We start from the raw sequence: 17,240 nt of genomic DNA on the forward strand, positions 1-17,240 counted from the left end.
GGTGGCAGCAGCTGCCCCAGTCAGCTGCCTGGGAAAAAGGGAGCAGGTCTGCCTAAAAAGGAAGTATCCTGTTTCAGGGCTCCCCCCACTCTTCAGAAACACACCTGGCATAAGAACAGGGGTTTGGATTGACACCCCACCCTTCAAACTCCTTTCCCTTCCTCTCCCCACAACAGACACCTGGCGAGGCAGGCGGGACTGAGAGAGTTCCAAAGAACTGTGACTGGCCCAGATTACCCAGCAGGCTTCATGTGGAGGGGTGGGGAATTAAACCCAGTTTGCCTGCTCTTGAGCGCTGGGCCAGTGCCAGACAGCAGCGTGGTTGGCAGTGCCCTTCCCAGAAAGCCAGTGTTCCGTGTGGACTCCCCTGCACAGAGGCTGATTGTGTGGATGAAAAGCTCTGGGGGCAGCAGGCAATCCTAGAAGAGGGGGCAAGATTAAAGCCATTGCCTGTCTAGTGGGTTGCCTTTAAAATGCCACTCCCACCCTCCCACCAAGGGCCGTGGATTGGGAGCCCTGGGCTGGATGGAGTCCCAGCACCAGGCTGGGGCTCTTGACCATCAGCTAGGTCCCATAGCCCCCAGGGAGCTCCCATGCAGTTCTGTGTGAAGGGGCTCCCCACACACACGCGAGAAACCTTAACAGTGCTGCACATGGCCCAGCTCCTTTATGGCGCTGCCTGCCAGAGGAGCAGTTCCTGGGGATCCCAGGCTCTAACGTTCAAGCAGGAAAGAGCTCCCCTCCCCCCAGGCTGGCCAGGTAGCCGTGAAAGAGCCCCGGGGGCCACCTCTGCTGGCCCTGCAGAAAGCAGAGCAGGCGCCCTACAAGCCCCCCGCCCTCCCATCTCCACCCTGCATCGCCCCGACCCCCACAGATGTGCTAAAATGACCAGCACTCTTAGAAACAATATGCTTTATTGGAAAACGAAATGTTCTGCTTTGCACAGCTGCTCCCCAAAGTTCAGCACAATAAGGCAGGCCCAGCTCTCTCCCCGCCCCTCCCCCCGGCTGCCCTGCACTTCTGCTCCAGTGGAGTACGGTGTGGGCGCCAAAAGCTTGCAAGCCACGGCCAGGGCGGCCTTCAGACCAGTCATTTGGGCAAAGCAGGTCCAACCTGGGCTACATTCTCTCCTGTTTGGAAAATGCCGGGGGAAGCAGTTATGTCCCCACCCCAAACCCCATCCATTGAAGGTGGGGAGGGGGCGGCTCTTGAGTCTCTTCCTCTCTCGCTAGTCCACATCATCACTCTCCTGCTCCAGCCGTGCCTTTTTCTTCTTCTTCTTCTTGTCCGGGGTCTCCACAGCAGGGGGCAGCGACTTCTTCTTCTTCTTGGGCACAACTTCTGGCTCCAGGCCATTCTCAATCAGCTCCGCCTCTGCCTCCTCCGCTCTCTTTTTCTTCCTCTTTTTGGGTTCTGTCTCGTTCTCCTGTTCAAAAACAAGAAGGCGGAGGGGGCTGACTCCCAGGCATCTCTGCAAAAGAAGGGGGGGCCCTGCGCCTGTTCACCCACCAGTGCCCCATTTCTCAAGAAAGCCGGGGATGAAGAGAAAGAACTCCCAGCAAGCGGCCTCACCTCTGCCATGGTCTCCTCTACTGCAGCCGCCGCCGCCAGAGCCTCCAGGCGCTTCTTCTCCCGCTTCCGTTTCTTCTTCTCTTTCTTCTCCAGCCGCTTTTTGATCTCTGCTGCCGCCTCTGAGGCCTGAAGGGGGGGGGGGGGGCAAAGGGATCTAGATCAGCCCCAAGCCCCCCCTCTTGGCCACCTGCAAGGGCTTTCAGGCACCACGCCGGATCAGGCTCATTAAATCAGTTTTTCCCTCCACGAGTGGTCAGGGGCTACGGAGTTCTCATCACCTCCGGCCAGTGGCAGCATCGGCTGGCAGGGACACCCGACCATGCTCACCTCCACCACAGCCTCCTTCATGACGTCCAGGTTCTTGCGGGGGGGCTCCCCTGTCTCGTAGAAAGCCAGACGCTCCTCGACCTGCTCCCGCAGTTTGTCTCCGAAGACGCTGGTCGGGACCTCTGCAAACGGAGCATCAGGGCCATGCCTGTCTACGGGGGCTCCGGAAGGCCCCCTGCAAAGGCAGGGGGGGCAAGCCGCTCCAGAGCTTCCGCCCAGCCTCACCCCCACCCGGCCAGCTTTGCTCAGACTTGGACTGTCACCATTCACTGCGTGAAATGCTGTTGACGAAAAATGTAACCATCACAGCAAAGCGCCTCCTGGGACCCAAACCTCAGCCGGCCCCGAAAACCTCACCTGAGAAGCAATCGATCCGGGACGCAATGGTGCACTTATTGGCCAAGTAGCGGGAGATGCGGCCCTTGTTCTTGGCGGCTGCTCGCCCAATGAAAGTGGAGTGGAAGATCAAGCCGTACTTGGGCGTGTTGCCCCGAGTCTTCAATGCCCTGCAGCACGGGAGGGGAAGAGTCACAAGCATGGCACCCGCTAAGCCCTGCCAGCTACCCCAGCAAGACTCTGCTGCCTCCAGGGCAGTGGCCTCCCTCTATCCTCCCCCCCACCCCCGACATCAAGCCTCCCTCCCCTCACAGTCTGAATCAACACAAGGGCTAACCTGCCAGACCAGGGGGAAAAGAAAGGCTCTGGGTGGCCACTCAGCGGGTGGGAGCCGGCCTTTCACGCACACTCAGCACCAAGCGCATCAAGCCTCATTCCCCACCGTCCTGCCATCACAGTGGCTGCCCCACAGCTGTACCTGAAGAGGGCCTTCTCTGCCCCCAGGATCTGCACCGTTGAGGCTGGGTACTTGGCCAGATTAGTTAGGCTGCCAGCATGGGAGATCAGGCGGGCACCCACCTACCAGTCGACAAGGCGGAGAGAAACAACACCAAGGCAGTCAGATGACACCACACAGCTGCCACGAACCACGGATTCAAAAACTAACAGCGCCCCTCAATGTCACTAACAAACTGTTTCTTGCCTCCGCCCTCTCACACCTCAACTGCCAGGACATCTAGATTAATCTTCGTACTTACTGAATAGCTGAGCCCACTGCCAAAATGGGGACTCACCTGCCTCCCGCTAACTCCTAACAGTGCACCCACAAAGCGAAAATCTTCTGCACTGTGGGTAGCACCTGACCTGCCTCCGCCTTCCTCTGGCACAGATCAGCAGTGATTGGCTGTCAGCAGCAAGAGCTCAGTGGATTGACAGATTCACAATGTACATCATCTCTGTAACCATTGGGAACTTCCCCCTGAAAACAACCTAGCTGGTCTGCACCCACCTTCTGCCCCTTGCAGGGACTATACAGGCCCTTGTCGACCCCACCCCTTCCCACTCACCACTTCGCCAATGAGGGCTGACAGGCTGGGGGCTACTTGGCTCATCTTGGAGCGAAGATACTCCTGCAGGCCTTTGCGGTATTCAGAGAGCGAGATGACTCGGCTGGAAAACCTTTCAATGTTGATCAGGTCAATGGGAGAGATGTCCATCCCTGGGGGGCGAGGGGGGGGGGAGAAGGAACATAAGAACTGGAGTGGGGGGGTGGAAAAAGAAACATCATCCCCTCTCCTCTTCCTTTTCAAGGGTTCGTAACACAGGACAGCCCACGCTAGTAGAACCCAAGAAAGGAAACCAAGAGCCTAGAGACAAACATGGAACACAACCCAGCCTATGAGGTAAAGAGCAGCCACTCCAGGTTACTGCCCAGGAACACACCACACACAATTTTGCATTTTCAGCTGTAATTTTTCCTGCATTGTTCCCACAACCACATAACCGGCTCTGGAACTCTGCTTGCAACCCAGGTGCAGCATGAAAATGTGAGAATGCTGCATTTGCATTTTTTCTTTTGCCATAGTGTGTGGAGGGCAGTTTGAACAGAGAAAGCGCAGGCCTGCAGCCCCAGTCTATTTTTCAGCATCAGAGGTCCATCCCAAAAACAACAATTTTGCATCTAAAGGACACCCATCTGTTGGTCTTTAGAAAGAGATGTAAATTGAACCAGTTGTTCCAGGGACTCTTGTGCCTCTGCATCCTTCCCACAAAGACCCTCTGCTGGTACGTTTTGAACCAGGAGCTCCCTACAGAATCGTAGACAAACCCTTGACTGGTAGGGCCCTTCCCCCCACAGCACCAGCACTGACCCATGGATGAGCGGGAAGCGTCCAGAATTGCCTGCGCTTTTGCACTGTCCATGACGACCTCCTCCAGCTCCTCCAGGCTGTCTTCGCTCAGTTCCTTCCGGTTCCTGATGAGCTTGGCCAGGCGGCAGTAAGTGTAGTTCTCGCCCACGATCTTGATCAGCTCTGGAAAGTGATACCCGTACCACTCTCTGGCAAGGAGAGGGGGAAAGAGTCAGGGCACGAGTGGCTGGCCATGCCTGACGGAGGCACCTCAGCCCTTACGGACACGTAGCTCAGCTGAAGGGGAAAGAGGAAAGATCTGTCCCCTGCTCACAATACAGCCCAGGCGGGGGAAGCAACCTGGCCGTGGTGCATGCAGGGCGGCGGATGCTGTATCTCTCATTCCTGTGCAGTCAGCGCTGGTGGGTGGCCGCTGCCTGCGGTAAGCACTGAGAGATGACCACCCTCCCCCCCCACCCAATGCCGCTCCCGGGGCTCACCTGACGCGCATGGAGAAGGTGTTGATGTCCTTGTCCAGCTGATCCAGGAGGCTGATGGACTGGATGATCATGTTGTCCACCCGGTTGACATTGAACTTGACCTTGGCCCGGGAGTAGCTGTGCCCCAGTCCCAGCTGGGCCTTGGAGGCGGACTGGGCCGTCAGGCCCTTCACCAGGTGGCAGAAATGCAGGCGGATCCCTGGAGGGGGGAGGGGGGGAGTGAGGGCTCAGATCAGGCTCCCCGCAGCCAGCCCCCCCCCCCCCGCGCGGCAGGCCCACCCACCCACTCACTCACCGCGGGTGATCTCGGCGACGACGCCGCCGGTCTGGCAGGGGCAGCCGAGCTCCTCCTGGATGGCGGCGCCCAGCTTGGCATCGCTGACGCCCAGCAGCGCCTTCTTCCTCTTGGCCGGCAGGTGCGTCTCCAGCAGCAGCCGCAGGTCCTCGTGCAGCAGCCCTGCCGTGCAAGTGGGGGGGGGGGGGGGGAAGGTGTTGGAGAGTGCCGTCGGGCGGGGGTGGGGGGTGGGGGCCGCCGGGATCGGCCCGTGGCTCCCCCCCTCCCTCCCTCCCTGGGCCCCCCGCCCCGGCGCTCACCTTCGGAGACGGCGTGGAGGTTGTCGAGGGCGGCCTGGGCGGAGCGGAAGGGGGCGAAGGCGACGAGGCGCACGAGGGCGAGGAAGGGGCCCAGGTCGCGCGCGCTCGCCTCCACCTGCGGCACCAGCAGCAGCCCCACCTCCTCCGCCTGCCGCAGCGCGAACAGCCCGTAGCCGGCCGCGTGCTCGAACAACACGTGCAGCAGCGCCGGGCCCTGCAGGGGAGACACGGGCGGCGGCTCAGACTAGGCCACGCCCGGCACGGGCCCCGAGACACACCCCCCCCACGCCCCGAGACACCCCCCCCACGCCCCGGCCCCCCCCCAACTTCCCAGCCCCCCCCATCCCCCCCCGCGCACCCACCATGGCGGCCGCCTCGCCTCCCCTCCTGCGCCAGCCACACTCGCCCTTCGAACGGAAGTCGGGAACGCCTCTTCCGGCGATATTTCGTTGGGATGTCTCGGCCAATGGGGCGCCGCGGCCACGCCCTCCGTCCGGCCGCCATGACAGGGCCGCCGCGTGGTCGGTGCCGCGCGCTGCCTGTCGGGAAAGGGAGTCGGAGTGGCCCCGCCCCCCGCAGCAGCAGCAGCAGCAGCAGCAGGAGGCGCCTGGCCAGTGGGCGTGGCCCTGCCTGCGATTGTGCCCGTTTATAGGATGGATGTGGGGCAGTTCGCCCCCTCCCCTCCCCCCGCCAAAGTCCCAGTTTCATTGCACCAGCCGGGGGGGGGGGACCCACCGTGAACCCCCCCCCCTACCCAGAGCTTGGGAGCTTTACATGGAGTCAAGCAGAGGTGCGCCAGAGCTTCTTGCGCAAGCCACAGGGTGCCCACAACTGCTGCAGGCCCAGGCAGGACAGCGGGCCAAGGGCGGGGAGGGAGCCATCCTGATAAGGGTGGCCTCAGCAGCCTCGTTCTAGGTCGCCTGCTGACCAGCTGGAAGGCTAAGATGCCCTCCCTCCAGATGAAACAGTTGAGTAAATGCCAAGGTTTTTTTTTAATGATAATTTTTTACTTTACACATCTAAATAGCCCATCCATAGAAAGATCCCGATCTGGTCCCCCCTCCCCCCTATAATAACAATACTAAATGAAAAGGAAAGAAAAACACACACACACACATGTGATGACTTCAAGCTACCTCACTAAGGATCCAAGCACAGATCTAACTCCGCGATTATAAATAATGTCTACATTCCTTTTCACTTTTAGTTCTCCTTATGAAGTTGTCTTAATCCAATACACTGTTTCATTTAGGTCTCGAATCCCGCCATTGTTTTTGTTTGCATATGTTTTCAACAAGTAGTCTGCAAAGGATTTCCAGTCTTTCATAAAATTGTTCGTATTCTCGTTCCTTATGACCGTCATCAGCCATGCCATCTCTGCACACTCTGTGACTTTCAAGTCCCAGTTTTGTTTCCTTGGAATTCCTCTTTAGTAATTTCCCCCTTTTCCATTTCTTGTACGTGTCCCTTTTATATCTTCGCTCACGTGAGAGTTCTTTAGACATCCACGCTGGTTTCCTGAGAAACCTCCCATTTTTCCTCCTCATTGGAACTGTATGAAATTGAGCCTTCAAGACCTCACCTTTAAGAAACTCTCATCCATCATGCACTCCCTTCTCTTTTGGTATTCTTAACTTTGGCACCACATCCAGTAGTTTCTTAAGTTTACAGAAATCAGCTTTCTTAAAGTCTAGAACGCGTATCCGACTAGACTTGGCATCCACTTTCCATTGTATAACAAGCTCCAGGAGAACATGATCACTCCCACCTAAGGGCCCTACCCCTTCCACCCCATGATAACAATTATAACTATCAGGTTATTATTGCTGGCTAGGAGCAGATCTAAAATATACGATAGCCTTGTTGCCTCGTCCACCCTCTGGACCATGAAATTGTCTGCAAGGCAAGTGAGGAAATCGTTGGACCTGAACCTTGTCAAAGGTATACTACATCCACAGCATTCCCTTTCTCTACCAAGAAAGAGAGAGATCAGATTAGTCTGGCATGACTTGTTTTTGAAAAACCCATGTTGACTTTGTTAGCACTGAAAGTATAATCACATTTAATCACATTTAGTCATATTTAGTGGCATTTATTACTCATATTCAATAATTATGATATGCTTATTCCTATGTTACACCAGCTATTTTGAGTTGCTCATTGTGGGAAGGCCTTCAGCTCTCAACTTGAGCTGGGTGGCGGAGAGCTAGACAACAAGGATGTCTACACTTTCTGCTGATTCAGCAGACCCTGACAGCATAAGTAAAACATGGCCTAAAACAAGCCCCTAACACATAACAAAAGAAGGCCTTTAAGGGTACACCAGCCAAAGCGTTCAGCAGTAAGTCCTCCTGCCTGAACCAAGGTCGGAGACAGAGAGTTGAGTTAGAGTTGCACTTGCCTCTGTCAAGTGCATTCCTCCTGTCAGATTCTGTGTTTTGCCATCCATCTAAGTGGGTGAAGAAAGGGACACTGAGATGGTGCCACGGGTTGAGAAGCGTCGGGAGAAAGTTGTTTAATAAAGTGGAAAATTGTTTAAGGATTGTCCTGTGATTAACCCTGAGTTTAACGAGGTAATAGAAAAACATGTAATAAAGGAACGATCAATCTATGGGACATACCTCTCAGAGATGGCAAAAGAAAACATCTCTGTGTCAAAAGAATCATTAGCCTGGCAAAGTTATGTCATTCATTAAGTTTTTGTATGTTATTCCAAGGTGTCAAGAGTTTTGTAATGTATAGGAATGTAATGACTTAGTATGTGATGCTTTTCTATAAAAGGGACGGTCCCCAAAGCCGAAGTTGAGTCTTTCCTCCCAGGGTGCTATTGCAACCTGTTCCTCTCTAATAAACTTACTAACTTCTTGAAATCGTTTTGTCTGTCTCTTTGATTCTCTAAATCTGAATTGGGTAACTTATCCTGTTCCCTCTATTTGGGGTAACAACTTTAGTGATCATGGCATTCCCTTCTAAGTGCTTACAGACTGTCTCCTTAATGATCTACTATAGAATCTTTCCCAGTATTGATGTCAGGATGACTGCGCGGTAACTGCGTGGGTTCTCTTTTTGAAGATGGGGACAATGTTAGGCCTCCTCCAGTCTGTTGGGACTTCTCCTGTACTCCAGGAGTTCTCAAATATTATAGCAAGTGGTTCTGAGATTACTTCTGCCAGTTCTTTCAATACCCTGGGATCTAATTAATCAGGCCCTGGAGATTTGAATTCATTTACAGTAGTCAGGTATTCCTGTACTACCTCTTTATTTATTCTGTGCTGAATTTTCCCTACTGTGTCTTCTGTTCCATTCTGCCTTATCTCTGTCCTGTAGGTCACCCGCTCCACACAATGACTTTTCTTCCTTTTGCTAGAGGCATAACCAAAATATCCTTTTTAAAATTCTTTCTACCCTCTCTGGCAAGACTGAGCTCATTCCGTACTTTAGATTTTCTTAATTTCTCCCTACGCGTCCTGGCTATTTGTTTGAATTTCTCTTTGGTGATTTCCCCCTTTTTCCATTTCTTGTACATGCCCTTTTAAAATCTCAGCTCAGTTGAAAATTCTTTAGAGCTTTCTAGCATCCTTGTTTCCTTCGGCACCTCCCATTTTTCCTCCTCACGGGAACTGTATGAAATCGTGCCTTCAAGATCTCACTTTTAAGAAACTCCCATTCAATACGCCCTCCCTTCTCTTTTAGTTTGCTTAACCACAGGATCACACCCAATAGTTTCCTAAGTGTACTGAAATCAGCTCTGTAGTCTCCATTCAAGGACAGCGACCCTGCAAACCCCAGTGCTGGGAGGCAGAAGCAGAGAGAGCCTCAGCCTCCGTCCCCTGTGCACCGGCTGCTGTGTGAAACTGGATGGCCTCTCCTCAGATCCCATGGACCTGCTTGTCTCTCTGACAGCAGCCTGGCCCTTTTCAGACGGACCCTTGCCCTGCTCGTGAGTCAGGCACCAAGCAGGACGACTGAGGACTGGAGGGCAGAGGAGCTTGCGGGTCCCTGGAAGGAGCGGGAACGTCTTCCGTAGAGCTGCCAGGAAATGATGCAGGGCAGGAAATGACAGCACAGAGCCCAGGCTTGAGTTGAGGGAGTTTATTTATCTGAAGAGCTCACCATACAGGATGCTTCTCTGGCCCGGACCTGATCCTCCCTCCCCGTGCTGCAGGGAAGCATTGCAAGGGCAGGCTGGCAACCGTAGGGAATGGAGGGGCTTAGGGAGAGGCAGGGAGACCCCGGGCCTCACGGCAGAGCGGGAGCACGCCAGCTCAGGCCAGCCCCCAGCTGCGCCTCCCTTCGGCCAGGAAGCAGACAGCGGTCTTCACAGGGCACACGTGCCCCACTCCCAGGGAGCTGAGAAGGGGGCTCCCTTCTGTGCCTGCCTTTGGGCCCTGGGTGTTCGGCAGCCTTACCTAGAGAAAGGTCAGAAGCCCCCGTGCTGCCTGCCTCTGAGGAGGGAGAGGGCACCTCACAGAACCCTCTAGATGGGGAGGGAATCCTAGCTGGTGCACAGGGGTACCTGGGTAGTGCCCAGGCTACACTGCAGGTGGGGTGCCCGGCCAGAGCATGGGGTTTGGGTGCACACAGAGAGAGAGAGAGAGTCAGTGGTGCAGGGAGAGAACTGCAGCAAAGGGCAGTCTCTGGAGTCACAGGCAGCAGCCGGGCAGGTGCGGAGTGTGCCCGGGCAGAAGCTCTCTTAGGAAATGAGGCGGGTGTGGAGCTGATGCAGCTGCTCCGGCGAGAGGACCAGCTTGTGCACTTGGCCGTGGCCGGGCTGGCAGGGGAAGGTCACTTTGCCGATGTAGACGGTGTCTTCCTTCTGCTCCTCCTTGGCCTGGAGGGAGGGAGGGAGGGAGGAAGGAAGCAGATCAGGGGTCAGGAGGAGCGTAAGAGACCTCTTCTCCCCACCTCCCCAGCCCCACCCCCTGGCCCAAGCCTCACCTTCAGGAAGGGGGCAGAGGGGAAGGTGCCGAAGTCAGTGGGGACGCTGGCTCCTGGGTGCTGCCGTACCGTCTCCTTCATCACTTCATCCTGCCAGCGGGAAGGAAGCCCGGCCCCGTCAGCCCCGTCCAGCCAAGGCGGCCTGCAGAAGGTGCGCTCCCTCCCAGGAGGTCTGCTCAGGATCTCGCAATCTGAGTATTGCCTCCCTGGGCTGTGAGGCAGGGAAGGAGGCCAGACAGGCCCCACTGGGAGCACCAGTGTCCGGATCCCCCTTCGTGGGGCTGCCTGGGGGCTGCCCATCTAGTCAGGCTAGTGCAGAAATCCGTCAAGAAGAGACAGCCCCCCCCCCCCCCCCGAATTACCTTCAGCCTCTCAATGGTGTCACTCAGGGCTTTCAGGCGTGCCGTCTGCTCCAGGAGCTGGCCTGCTGGGCTGACCGCTGCACACAGAGGGGAGGAGGGGGAGGCTTGTTTGGTGCGTGCGCGCACACACCCCCGCCCCGCCCCCGCAGGCCACCCCCGAGAGTGGAGAGCGCCTCCCTCCTTCTTGCGCCACACACCTGTCTTCTGCCGCGTGACGTCCACCACCTTTGCGTTGGCGCTCATCTGGTAGAGGGTCTCCAGCAGCTGGCTCGTCTTGTGGTACAGGGAGCCGGAGAACACCTCCTCTGCCTGCCGGTCCTTGGGGAGCGAGAGCTTGGGTACCCGCAGGGGGGGCAGCAACGCCAACTCCTTCCGCATCTGGGCTCCCTGCAGAGGGCCGGGCGTGGGGGGGGGGGGGTGCTGTCAGTGGTGCTCCAGCTGACCTTCCCGCCTGCTGCGCTGAGTCGACCCTGCAGTGCCCCTGGGCCGATGCTTCTGACTAGAGCAGCTCATGCCTCCCCACCCCAGCCTTTCCTGCTACCCTCCCCTGTGCTTGAAAGAGGGAGCCCCTCACTGAGTTTCGGCTAGGAGCTCGAGAGACTGCTGCACTCTTGGGGGGGGTGGGAGGTGGGAGGGAGCAGCAATGCTAGAACATCTCTTCTGCTGACCTCTGGGGGAGGTCTGCCAGTGGGCACCACCCTCTGTCCTGGGCAGCTCACTGGCCTCTAGCATCAGGTGCCACAGTGGAGAGGGAGGGGAACCCCCCGGGTCAGTCTCTGCCCACCCCCAGGGGTTGGCGCACCACCTTCCCCGGCTCTCCTGAAACCGATGCCTCCCCTCAGCCCACAGCCCATGCCTGCCCCTTCAGCAGCAGCCTGCTGCCACTCAGCTCCCAAGTGGCCCCTGCGGGTCAGCTGGCCGACCCCTCCCCTTCACCTTGAGCTGGTTGTTCTCCTTCTTGAGGTGCTTAATCGAGAGCTGCATCGCATCGATCTGCTGGAGGAGCAGAGGGGAGTCCTTCACCTGGACAGGGCCTGACCCGCCCAGCAGCACCTGGCCAGCACCCACACCTGCAGAGGGAGCACAGAAGAAATGGCAGCGCCTGCGGGCAGAGAGAGGGAGCTTCTGGGCTGTGCTGGGAGCACGGGGGGCTCAGACCCGCCTGCCAGGGTCAGCAAGAGAGCACCACGCCTCTGCAGAAGCCCAACGCTAGTCCTGGAGGAGGAACACCCTGTGCATGTGAGCAAAAGAGGGAAGTCCACCAAGGGCACACACCCACACCCACACACACCCTTAGAGCATGCCAGCAAGCTGGAACAGAAATGGACACAAAGTTGTGAACCTGAGGGACACACCCCTTTGTCCAGGGTGACCCATGGCAGCTGCATGGGCATAGTCCGTCACTGGCACAGGCCAGCATTTCATTGCCACCCCCCACCCCTGGCAGAATTTCCCCTGCAAAACAACCCCCCAGCGGTACCATCTGCTTTTCCTGCTTCTGCATTCCTCGTGCCCCTGCCTCGTTGCGTCCCAAATACCCCAGCACCAACCTTCCTCCCTCTCCCACTCAGTCACCCTCCCAGACAAGGATGGCCTCGACCAGGGGGAAGGATACTGTACCTCTCTGCTGTTCCTCTGCAGGGCAAGCACGGGAGAGAGGAGAAGCCGCAGGGTTACAAGAGAGCTTCCAAAACCAGAAAGCAATTGGCAGTGGCCCACGCGGGGCAGCCAGGCCTGGCCACAGCAACCGCGCCCCCAGCCGAGCACGACATGCACAACAGGGCCAGGGGCTTGCAGCGCAAGTTGCAGGGAGCTCAGAAGCACACGGACAGCAGGCCTTGATCCTGCCCATACAATTCCCCTGGCTTGCAGGGAGAGAAAGCCCCAAGAGGCCATGGCTACGAGACCAGCCCCTCGGACTCAAACCCTCACGGGCAAGTTGGGCGGCACTCGGGTCACGGGCCAGTTTCTGCAGTGCCTGAGCAAAACAGCCCTCCCTCCCTCCCTCCCTCCCTGGGTCAAAACTGAAAGGAGGGGCAAGCCACAGACCTCTGGCGGAGTCAGCCCTGGCCTCCCGCCCCCACAGAACCCAGCCACTGTCCCAGGAAGCCCCTTTCCCCAGGGGCCGCCTCAGGGCTGACACGGCAGCAGAGCCTCTCCTCGGCGCCTGCCTGCCTGCCTGCCCGCCCGCCCGCCCGCCCGCAAACACGAACAGCCCCCACGCAACCACATCTTCCTGCACTCTATGAATGGGGCCCAGAGGTGCTCCTGCGCCTGTTACGCCAGCACGCGCTGGAGCCAGATGCCTGTGCCCAGACCAGCTGCCTTGGCAGGCACACAGCAAGACATTTCCCAGGAGTCGTCCGGGCAGCACAAAGCAATTGGGGGTCGGGGGGTGGGGGGACGGTGACAGTCAGAGAGCAGCTCTTTAACATGGCCGCACCTCCTGTGATGCCGGAGAGCACTGAAGCGATGCCGGAGGCCGGGGCCCCTCGCAGGCCCTCGATGGTGCGTTTCGACTGGGAGTTGAGTCGCTGCTTCAGCTCCATCTTCTCTGACTCCAGCTGGTCGATGTCGGCTTGGAGGGCGTCCATTGTTTCCTCAAACTCCCTGCAGGGGGACAGAGAAAGGCAGCGCCACGCTCACCCATGCAGCGCCCACTGGAGCTGCTGGCAAAGAGCTCTTGGGGGACCCCCAGGGCAGAGGCAGGAGCTGCTTCGGCCAGGTCTGATCTTCCACCGCTCTGGACTCCGGTGTTCATGTCCTTGCCTGCACGGCAAAGACCTGGGCGTCTTCCTCCTCAGTCACATGTGACTAGACCAGCCTATCAAAAAGCTGGGAAGCCCAGGTGTCATGTATTGTATTGATGTGGGGTACTGTAGTGTTCTAAGAGTCTGCAGCTGCTGCACTGGTAAGTGGTAATTAGTATTTGTGTTACATTGAGCACAGCTGCAGAGTGATTTTATGCAATGTGTGAGTAGCAGCCACGGAATAAAGCGTTGTATTTTGTCCCTCCGACTCCGGATTCCTGAGACATAACACCAGGAAATGGCCCACCCCAGCCCAGCCCTCTTTCCTGCCTTGGGAAGCTTCATGTTTTCTTCCTCAATGGGATGGCCAAGTTTCCTGAGAAGGCCCACAGGACTCAGAGGCACGGCAAGAGTGTCCAGGAGGAGCCAAGTGTCAGCAACCCCCCCCCCCAAAAAAAACCCCCACTCACTTTTCTTTCTTCTTCAGCAGAGCCTGGGTCTCGTTCAGCCGGGTCTGGATCTTCTCCACCCGGTCGTCGGCGTCCTTCGAGGCGCTGTCCAGCTTCTTCTCCAGGAGGCTGAGCCGCACGTTCGCCTCGCTCAGCTCCTCGCCCTGCGGACCAAGCGGAAGGGCCTGGATGGAACAGGTCTCCGGCAGAACAGCCAGCAGAACTCCTGCCAGAGCTGCCCGCTGCTGCCACCGCCACCTGGGCACGTGGCCTGCTGCCCCCACCTCCAGGGCGGGATGGGACGCCCAGGGCTTCTGGAGCAGCCCCTTTCCCTCCTCGGCAGAAGCTGGGCACGCCCCTGGCCTGGGCCCCTCGCTCTCCCAGCCGCCACGCCGGGGGCCAGCTGACCTTGATTTTGAGGGCCTTCTTCAGCTCCTTGATGCTGGTCTCTCGGTCTTCCAGTTTGAGCCCCAGCCCCTCCGCATCGGTGATCTCGGCCCGCAGAGCGGCCGCTCGAAGCTCCACTGGGGGAAGCGGCTGCAAGAGGAACCCGTGTTGGCTGGCTTGGGAGACGCAGCCACAGCCAAGGAGGATGCAGGGGCTTCTGGGGGAGCAGCCAAAGGGGCCTCCCCACCGTGTGAGCAGCTGCGAGCAGAGGAGGTCCAGCCCCACAGCCCACCCTTTGCTTCCTCACCCGGCTCTGGGGCCTGTCGGCGTCGTATTCGCCCTCCTGCATGGCGGTAGCCATCTTGTTCATGGTGGCGATCAGGATGCTGCAGGACTGGCGCAGGCACTCGTACGGGTTGATGCCCTGCCCGCCGTAGATCTAGGGAGGAGGAGCTGGCAGGTTCTTGGTGGGACAGGGGCGAGGTTGCATGCCCAGAGACTGTGGCTCAAGCAGCCCGGCCCCCTTGCCCCTGGGCCTGCTTCTGGGGAGGGGGTGGACCCTGGCACCCCTCCCTCCCCCCTCCCTCTGAAGCCGTGGCCTGGGCACTCAGGCACCACAGGCAAGCGGAGGAGTGCACTCCCTGGGCTGCTCCACCAGGAGAGAACTGGCCCCTGGGGCCAAACAGCCACTCAGCTCCGGCAGCCCCCCTGCCTTGAGGCACAGGGTTCCTTCCACAGGGTAAGGAAGAGGCTGGCAGTGAAGCCAGGTGGCCCCTCCCAGGCAACAAGGACCCAGGTGCACAGGGCGGGGCTTCCACCCACGCTCCACTTGGCCCCAGCGCTGTCTTCCCACATTTTTAGCTGGTAGAGCTCCCCAGGCTGCAAGCGAGTGGCTGTCCCAGGGCTGGAGGCTGGGGAGGGGAGGGGAGGAAGAAGGGAAAGCCCCCGACCTGCTCGCTGGCCTTGAAAGCCAAGTCTTCCAGCTTCACGGCCTGGAGGCCCTCGTTCTCCGTCAGGGGTGCAATCAGCTGAGCCCCAGCAGCGGCCACCTCCTGCAGCACGGCCACCACCCACGTCAGGTGCTTGCGGCAGTCCAGCAGCGTGTCTGAGACCTGGGCGGGGGGGAGGGAGGGAGCACCACGAAGGGGGTCAACGTGCAGCAGCAGCAGCAGCAAGAGGGGAAGGTACACACAAAAGTGAAAATGAAGAAAATTTGTACCCACAGGCTAACAATGAAAACTTCAAAAAATAGTTCTCCCACTGGAGTAGCTTTTTACTTTTAAGTAACCCAAATAAATTTATAATTTTACAAACAGTAATCAAACGTTTTGGAAAATTGTTTTCATTCTCCCATTGGAGTAATATATATAAACAAAAGCTAGAACGGCACGGCAAAGTAATCTCAATGTAAATATATAACAGCTAGCCAGATTCTAGATAATTAACCAACTGGCCTCGTTAAACTTCACGGCTGTTAAAGGCAGGTCAGGGTTTTTCAAATACAATAATGGTTACAATCAGTGAGGACAATGCTCTGCAATTGGTTTGTTCTTATGCCTCTCGAACATTTCTTATGCCTCAAGGACATTTCGAGAGGCATAAGAACAAACCAATTGCAGAGCCCAATTGCAGAGCACAGGCTGGAACCTTTTGGCTCGCAGGCTGCTGGGCGCTGTGCTCAGGACCCGCCTGCTGAGCACCGTCCCAAGGCTGGAGCCGCGCGCAGGGTCGGGCCGCCCACCTGCTGTCCAAAGCCCAGAGCCGCAGGGATGCCGGGGGCGTCGGTGCCAGGCATGCGGCGCCGGATTTTCTTGCAAAACTGGCGGATGTCGCTGCAGGAGGTCTCCAGGTCTTTCAGGAGGATGGCCCAGTCCGAGGCCTCTTGCCCAGTCTGCGGGAGGGAAGGGGAAAGGGAGCCAGTCCCAGGGGCCGGCCCTCCAGAGGGAGGCAGGCACTCGCTGCTGCTGCTGCAGCCATCTGTCCATCTGACCCCACCCCCCATCCCCACCCCACCTTACCTGCAGGAAGGAGCGCAGCCTGCCCACCTCCACGCTCATGCAGTCCAAGGCGCTCTGAGTGAACTGTGGGGGAGAAGCACAGCCGGAATCAGCCCAGAACGGGCCCCGCGAGAGACGCTCTTGCAAGCGCCTGGTGAGCAGTTTCCCGCCTTCCTGCTCCCCCCGAAAGACCGCCGAGTCCCTGCTCCTCCTCCTTCCTCTTCCTGGCCAACTGGAAGCCAGCTGCAGACCCAGAGGGAGGAATGAGCCAAGAGGGCTCAAGGGGCAGGACACTGCTCACCTTGATATGGTCGGCCAGCTGCATGGTGCAGTCCTCAGCCTGGTCGGCCAGGTGGATGCTGTACAGGTGCTGGAAGGGAAGGGAGGAGGAGAAGCACAGCTAGGTGGCTCCACAGCAGCCAAGAGAGCCCTGCAGGGCCCCCTGCTCCAGTGAGACCTTCAGCTGGGCTCGGCTCTTGCAGCTCCAGGGGGCGGGAAGGGAAGCCGAGCAGTCTCGGGACCAGGATGGAGGAGAGAAGCACCTGCTGGCAGAATGAATGAGCTGCCCCTGCTTCTCCCGTGGACGGCCCCCACTCACCTGGTAGTATTTGATCGCTTTGGTCAGGGGCTCCACGTTGACCGTCTCATCCAGCTGGTCCTTGTGCAGCAGCTCAATCAGGAAGTCCAGCGACCGCTCGTGCACACTCATCTCCGGGCAAAGCAGACCCACTTTCTTGTAGACCTCCACACTGCACTTGTTCAGGGCTCTGGGCGGGTGGAGGGGAGAGTGGAGAGGGGATGGTCACCAGCCGTAATGGGGGCCCCACAGAGGGATCCAATGCAGGAGCTAGCAGGGCCTCGTTTGGGACAGCTCCCGGGATTACTCACTGCTCATATTTGTGCAGCGTCGCTTGCAGGAGCAGAAGGGAATACACCAGGCCAGCGGCAAAACTCAGCTGCTCCCCAGGCGCCCCCCGGAGGCCGGCACGCTCCGCACAGCTCTCGTTCAGCTCAAACTTCTCCTGGGCCTGCTTGCTGATCAGCTCGGCCTGTTCCAGAGAGGGAGGAGCAGTCAAGGCTGCACGCTCTTCCTCGCCCTGGAGGCCCCATTAGCCCAGCCCACCTGGCTCCAGCTGGGGCCCCACAGCATGGGGGTCACAGCCTGCCCTGAGCTCAGG

At 58.3% G+C, this 17,240-nt stretch overlaps 2 protein-coding genes and 3 non-coding genes across 12 annotated transcripts in view; all 5 read right to left on the bottom strand.

Moving 5' to 3' along the window:
* Positions 1-897: 897 nt before the first annotated feature.
* Positions 898-5,634, bottom strand: NOP56 (NOP56 ribonucleoprotein). The gene is made up of 11 exons (XM_048510030.1): positions 5,542-5,634; positions 5,180-5,393; positions 4,881-5,042; positions 4,586-4,784; positions 4,107-4,294; positions 3,303-3,454; positions 2,714-2,814; positions 2,257-2,405; positions 1,900-2,021; positions 1,573-1,698; positions 898-1,426 (listed from the first exon to the last, which is right to left on the bottom strand). The coding sequence occupies exons 1-11, from the start codon at positions 5,542-5,544 to the stop codon at positions 1,229-1,231; spliced, it is 1,614 nt and encodes a 537-aa protein (XP_048365987.1). The 5' UTR covers positions 5,545-5,634; the 3' UTR covers positions 898-1,228.
* Positions 1,786-1,855, bottom strand: LOC125440445. The gene has a single exon (XR_007245708.1). It is a non-coding gene; the product is annotated as a small nucleolar RNA SNORD57 (small nucleolar RNA).
* LOC125440446 lies at positions 2,141-2,211 on the bottom strand. The gene has a single exon (XR_007245709.1). It is a non-coding gene; the product is annotated as a small nucleolar RNA SNORD56 (small nucleolar RNA).
* Positions 4,403-4,544, bottom strand: LOC125440448. The gene has a single exon (XR_007245711.1). It is a non-coding gene; the product is annotated as a small nucleolar RNA SNORA51 (small nucleolar RNA).
* A 3,622-nt stretch (positions 5,635-9,256) lies between the features above and the next one.
* The window catches only part of DCTN1 (dynactin subunit 1), a 56,126-nt gene continuing 48,142 nt past the window's right edge, over positions 9,257-17,240 (bottom strand). For 6 of the 8 annotated variants that reach the window (XM_048510190.1, XM_048510187.1, XM_048510188.1 and 3 more), the window contains 16 exons: positions 16,951-17,111; positions 16,661-16,829; positions 16,364-16,432; positions 16,084-16,146; positions 15,807-15,956; positions 15,016-15,177; positions 14,373-14,504; positions 14,087-14,215; positions 13,700-13,842; positions 12,923-13,089; positions 12,100-12,114; positions 11,416-11,549; positions 10,677-10,866; positions 10,480-10,556; positions 10,118-10,207; positions 9,257-10,010 (listed from right to left, as the gene is read on the bottom strand). In XM_048510190.1, the coding sequence (XP_048366147.1) occupies positions 9,873-10,010; positions 10,118-10,207; positions 10,480-10,556; positions 10,677-10,866; positions 11,416-11,549; positions 12,100-12,114; positions 12,923-13,089; positions 13,700-13,842; positions 14,087-14,215; positions 14,373-14,504; positions 15,016-15,177; positions 15,807-15,956; positions 16,084-16,146; positions 16,364-16,432; positions 16,661-16,829; positions 16,951-17,111 (1,989 nt within the window). In that variant the 3' untranslated portion in view covers positions 9,257-9,872. The remainder of the gene's footprint in view (positions 10,011-10,117; positions 10,208-10,479; positions 10,557-10,676; positions 10,867-11,415; positions 11,550-12,099; positions 12,115-12,922; positions 13,090-13,699; positions 13,843-14,086; positions 14,216-14,372; positions 14,505-15,015; positions 15,178-15,806; positions 15,957-16,083; positions 16,147-16,363; positions 16,433-16,660; positions 16,830-16,950; positions 17,112-17,240) is intronic. The other 2 variants (XM_048510186.1, XM_048510192.1) reach the window with 1 other exon arrangement.

The sequence above is a fragment of the Sphaerodactylus townsendi genome, linkage group LG10 (assembly GCF_021028975.2).
Source record: "Sphaerodactylus townsendi isolate TG3544 linkage group LG10, MPM_Stown_v2.3, whole genome shotgun sequence".
NCBI lineage: Eukaryota > Metazoa > Chordata > Lepidosauria > Squamata > Sphaerodactylidae > Sphaerodactylus > Sphaerodactylus townsendi.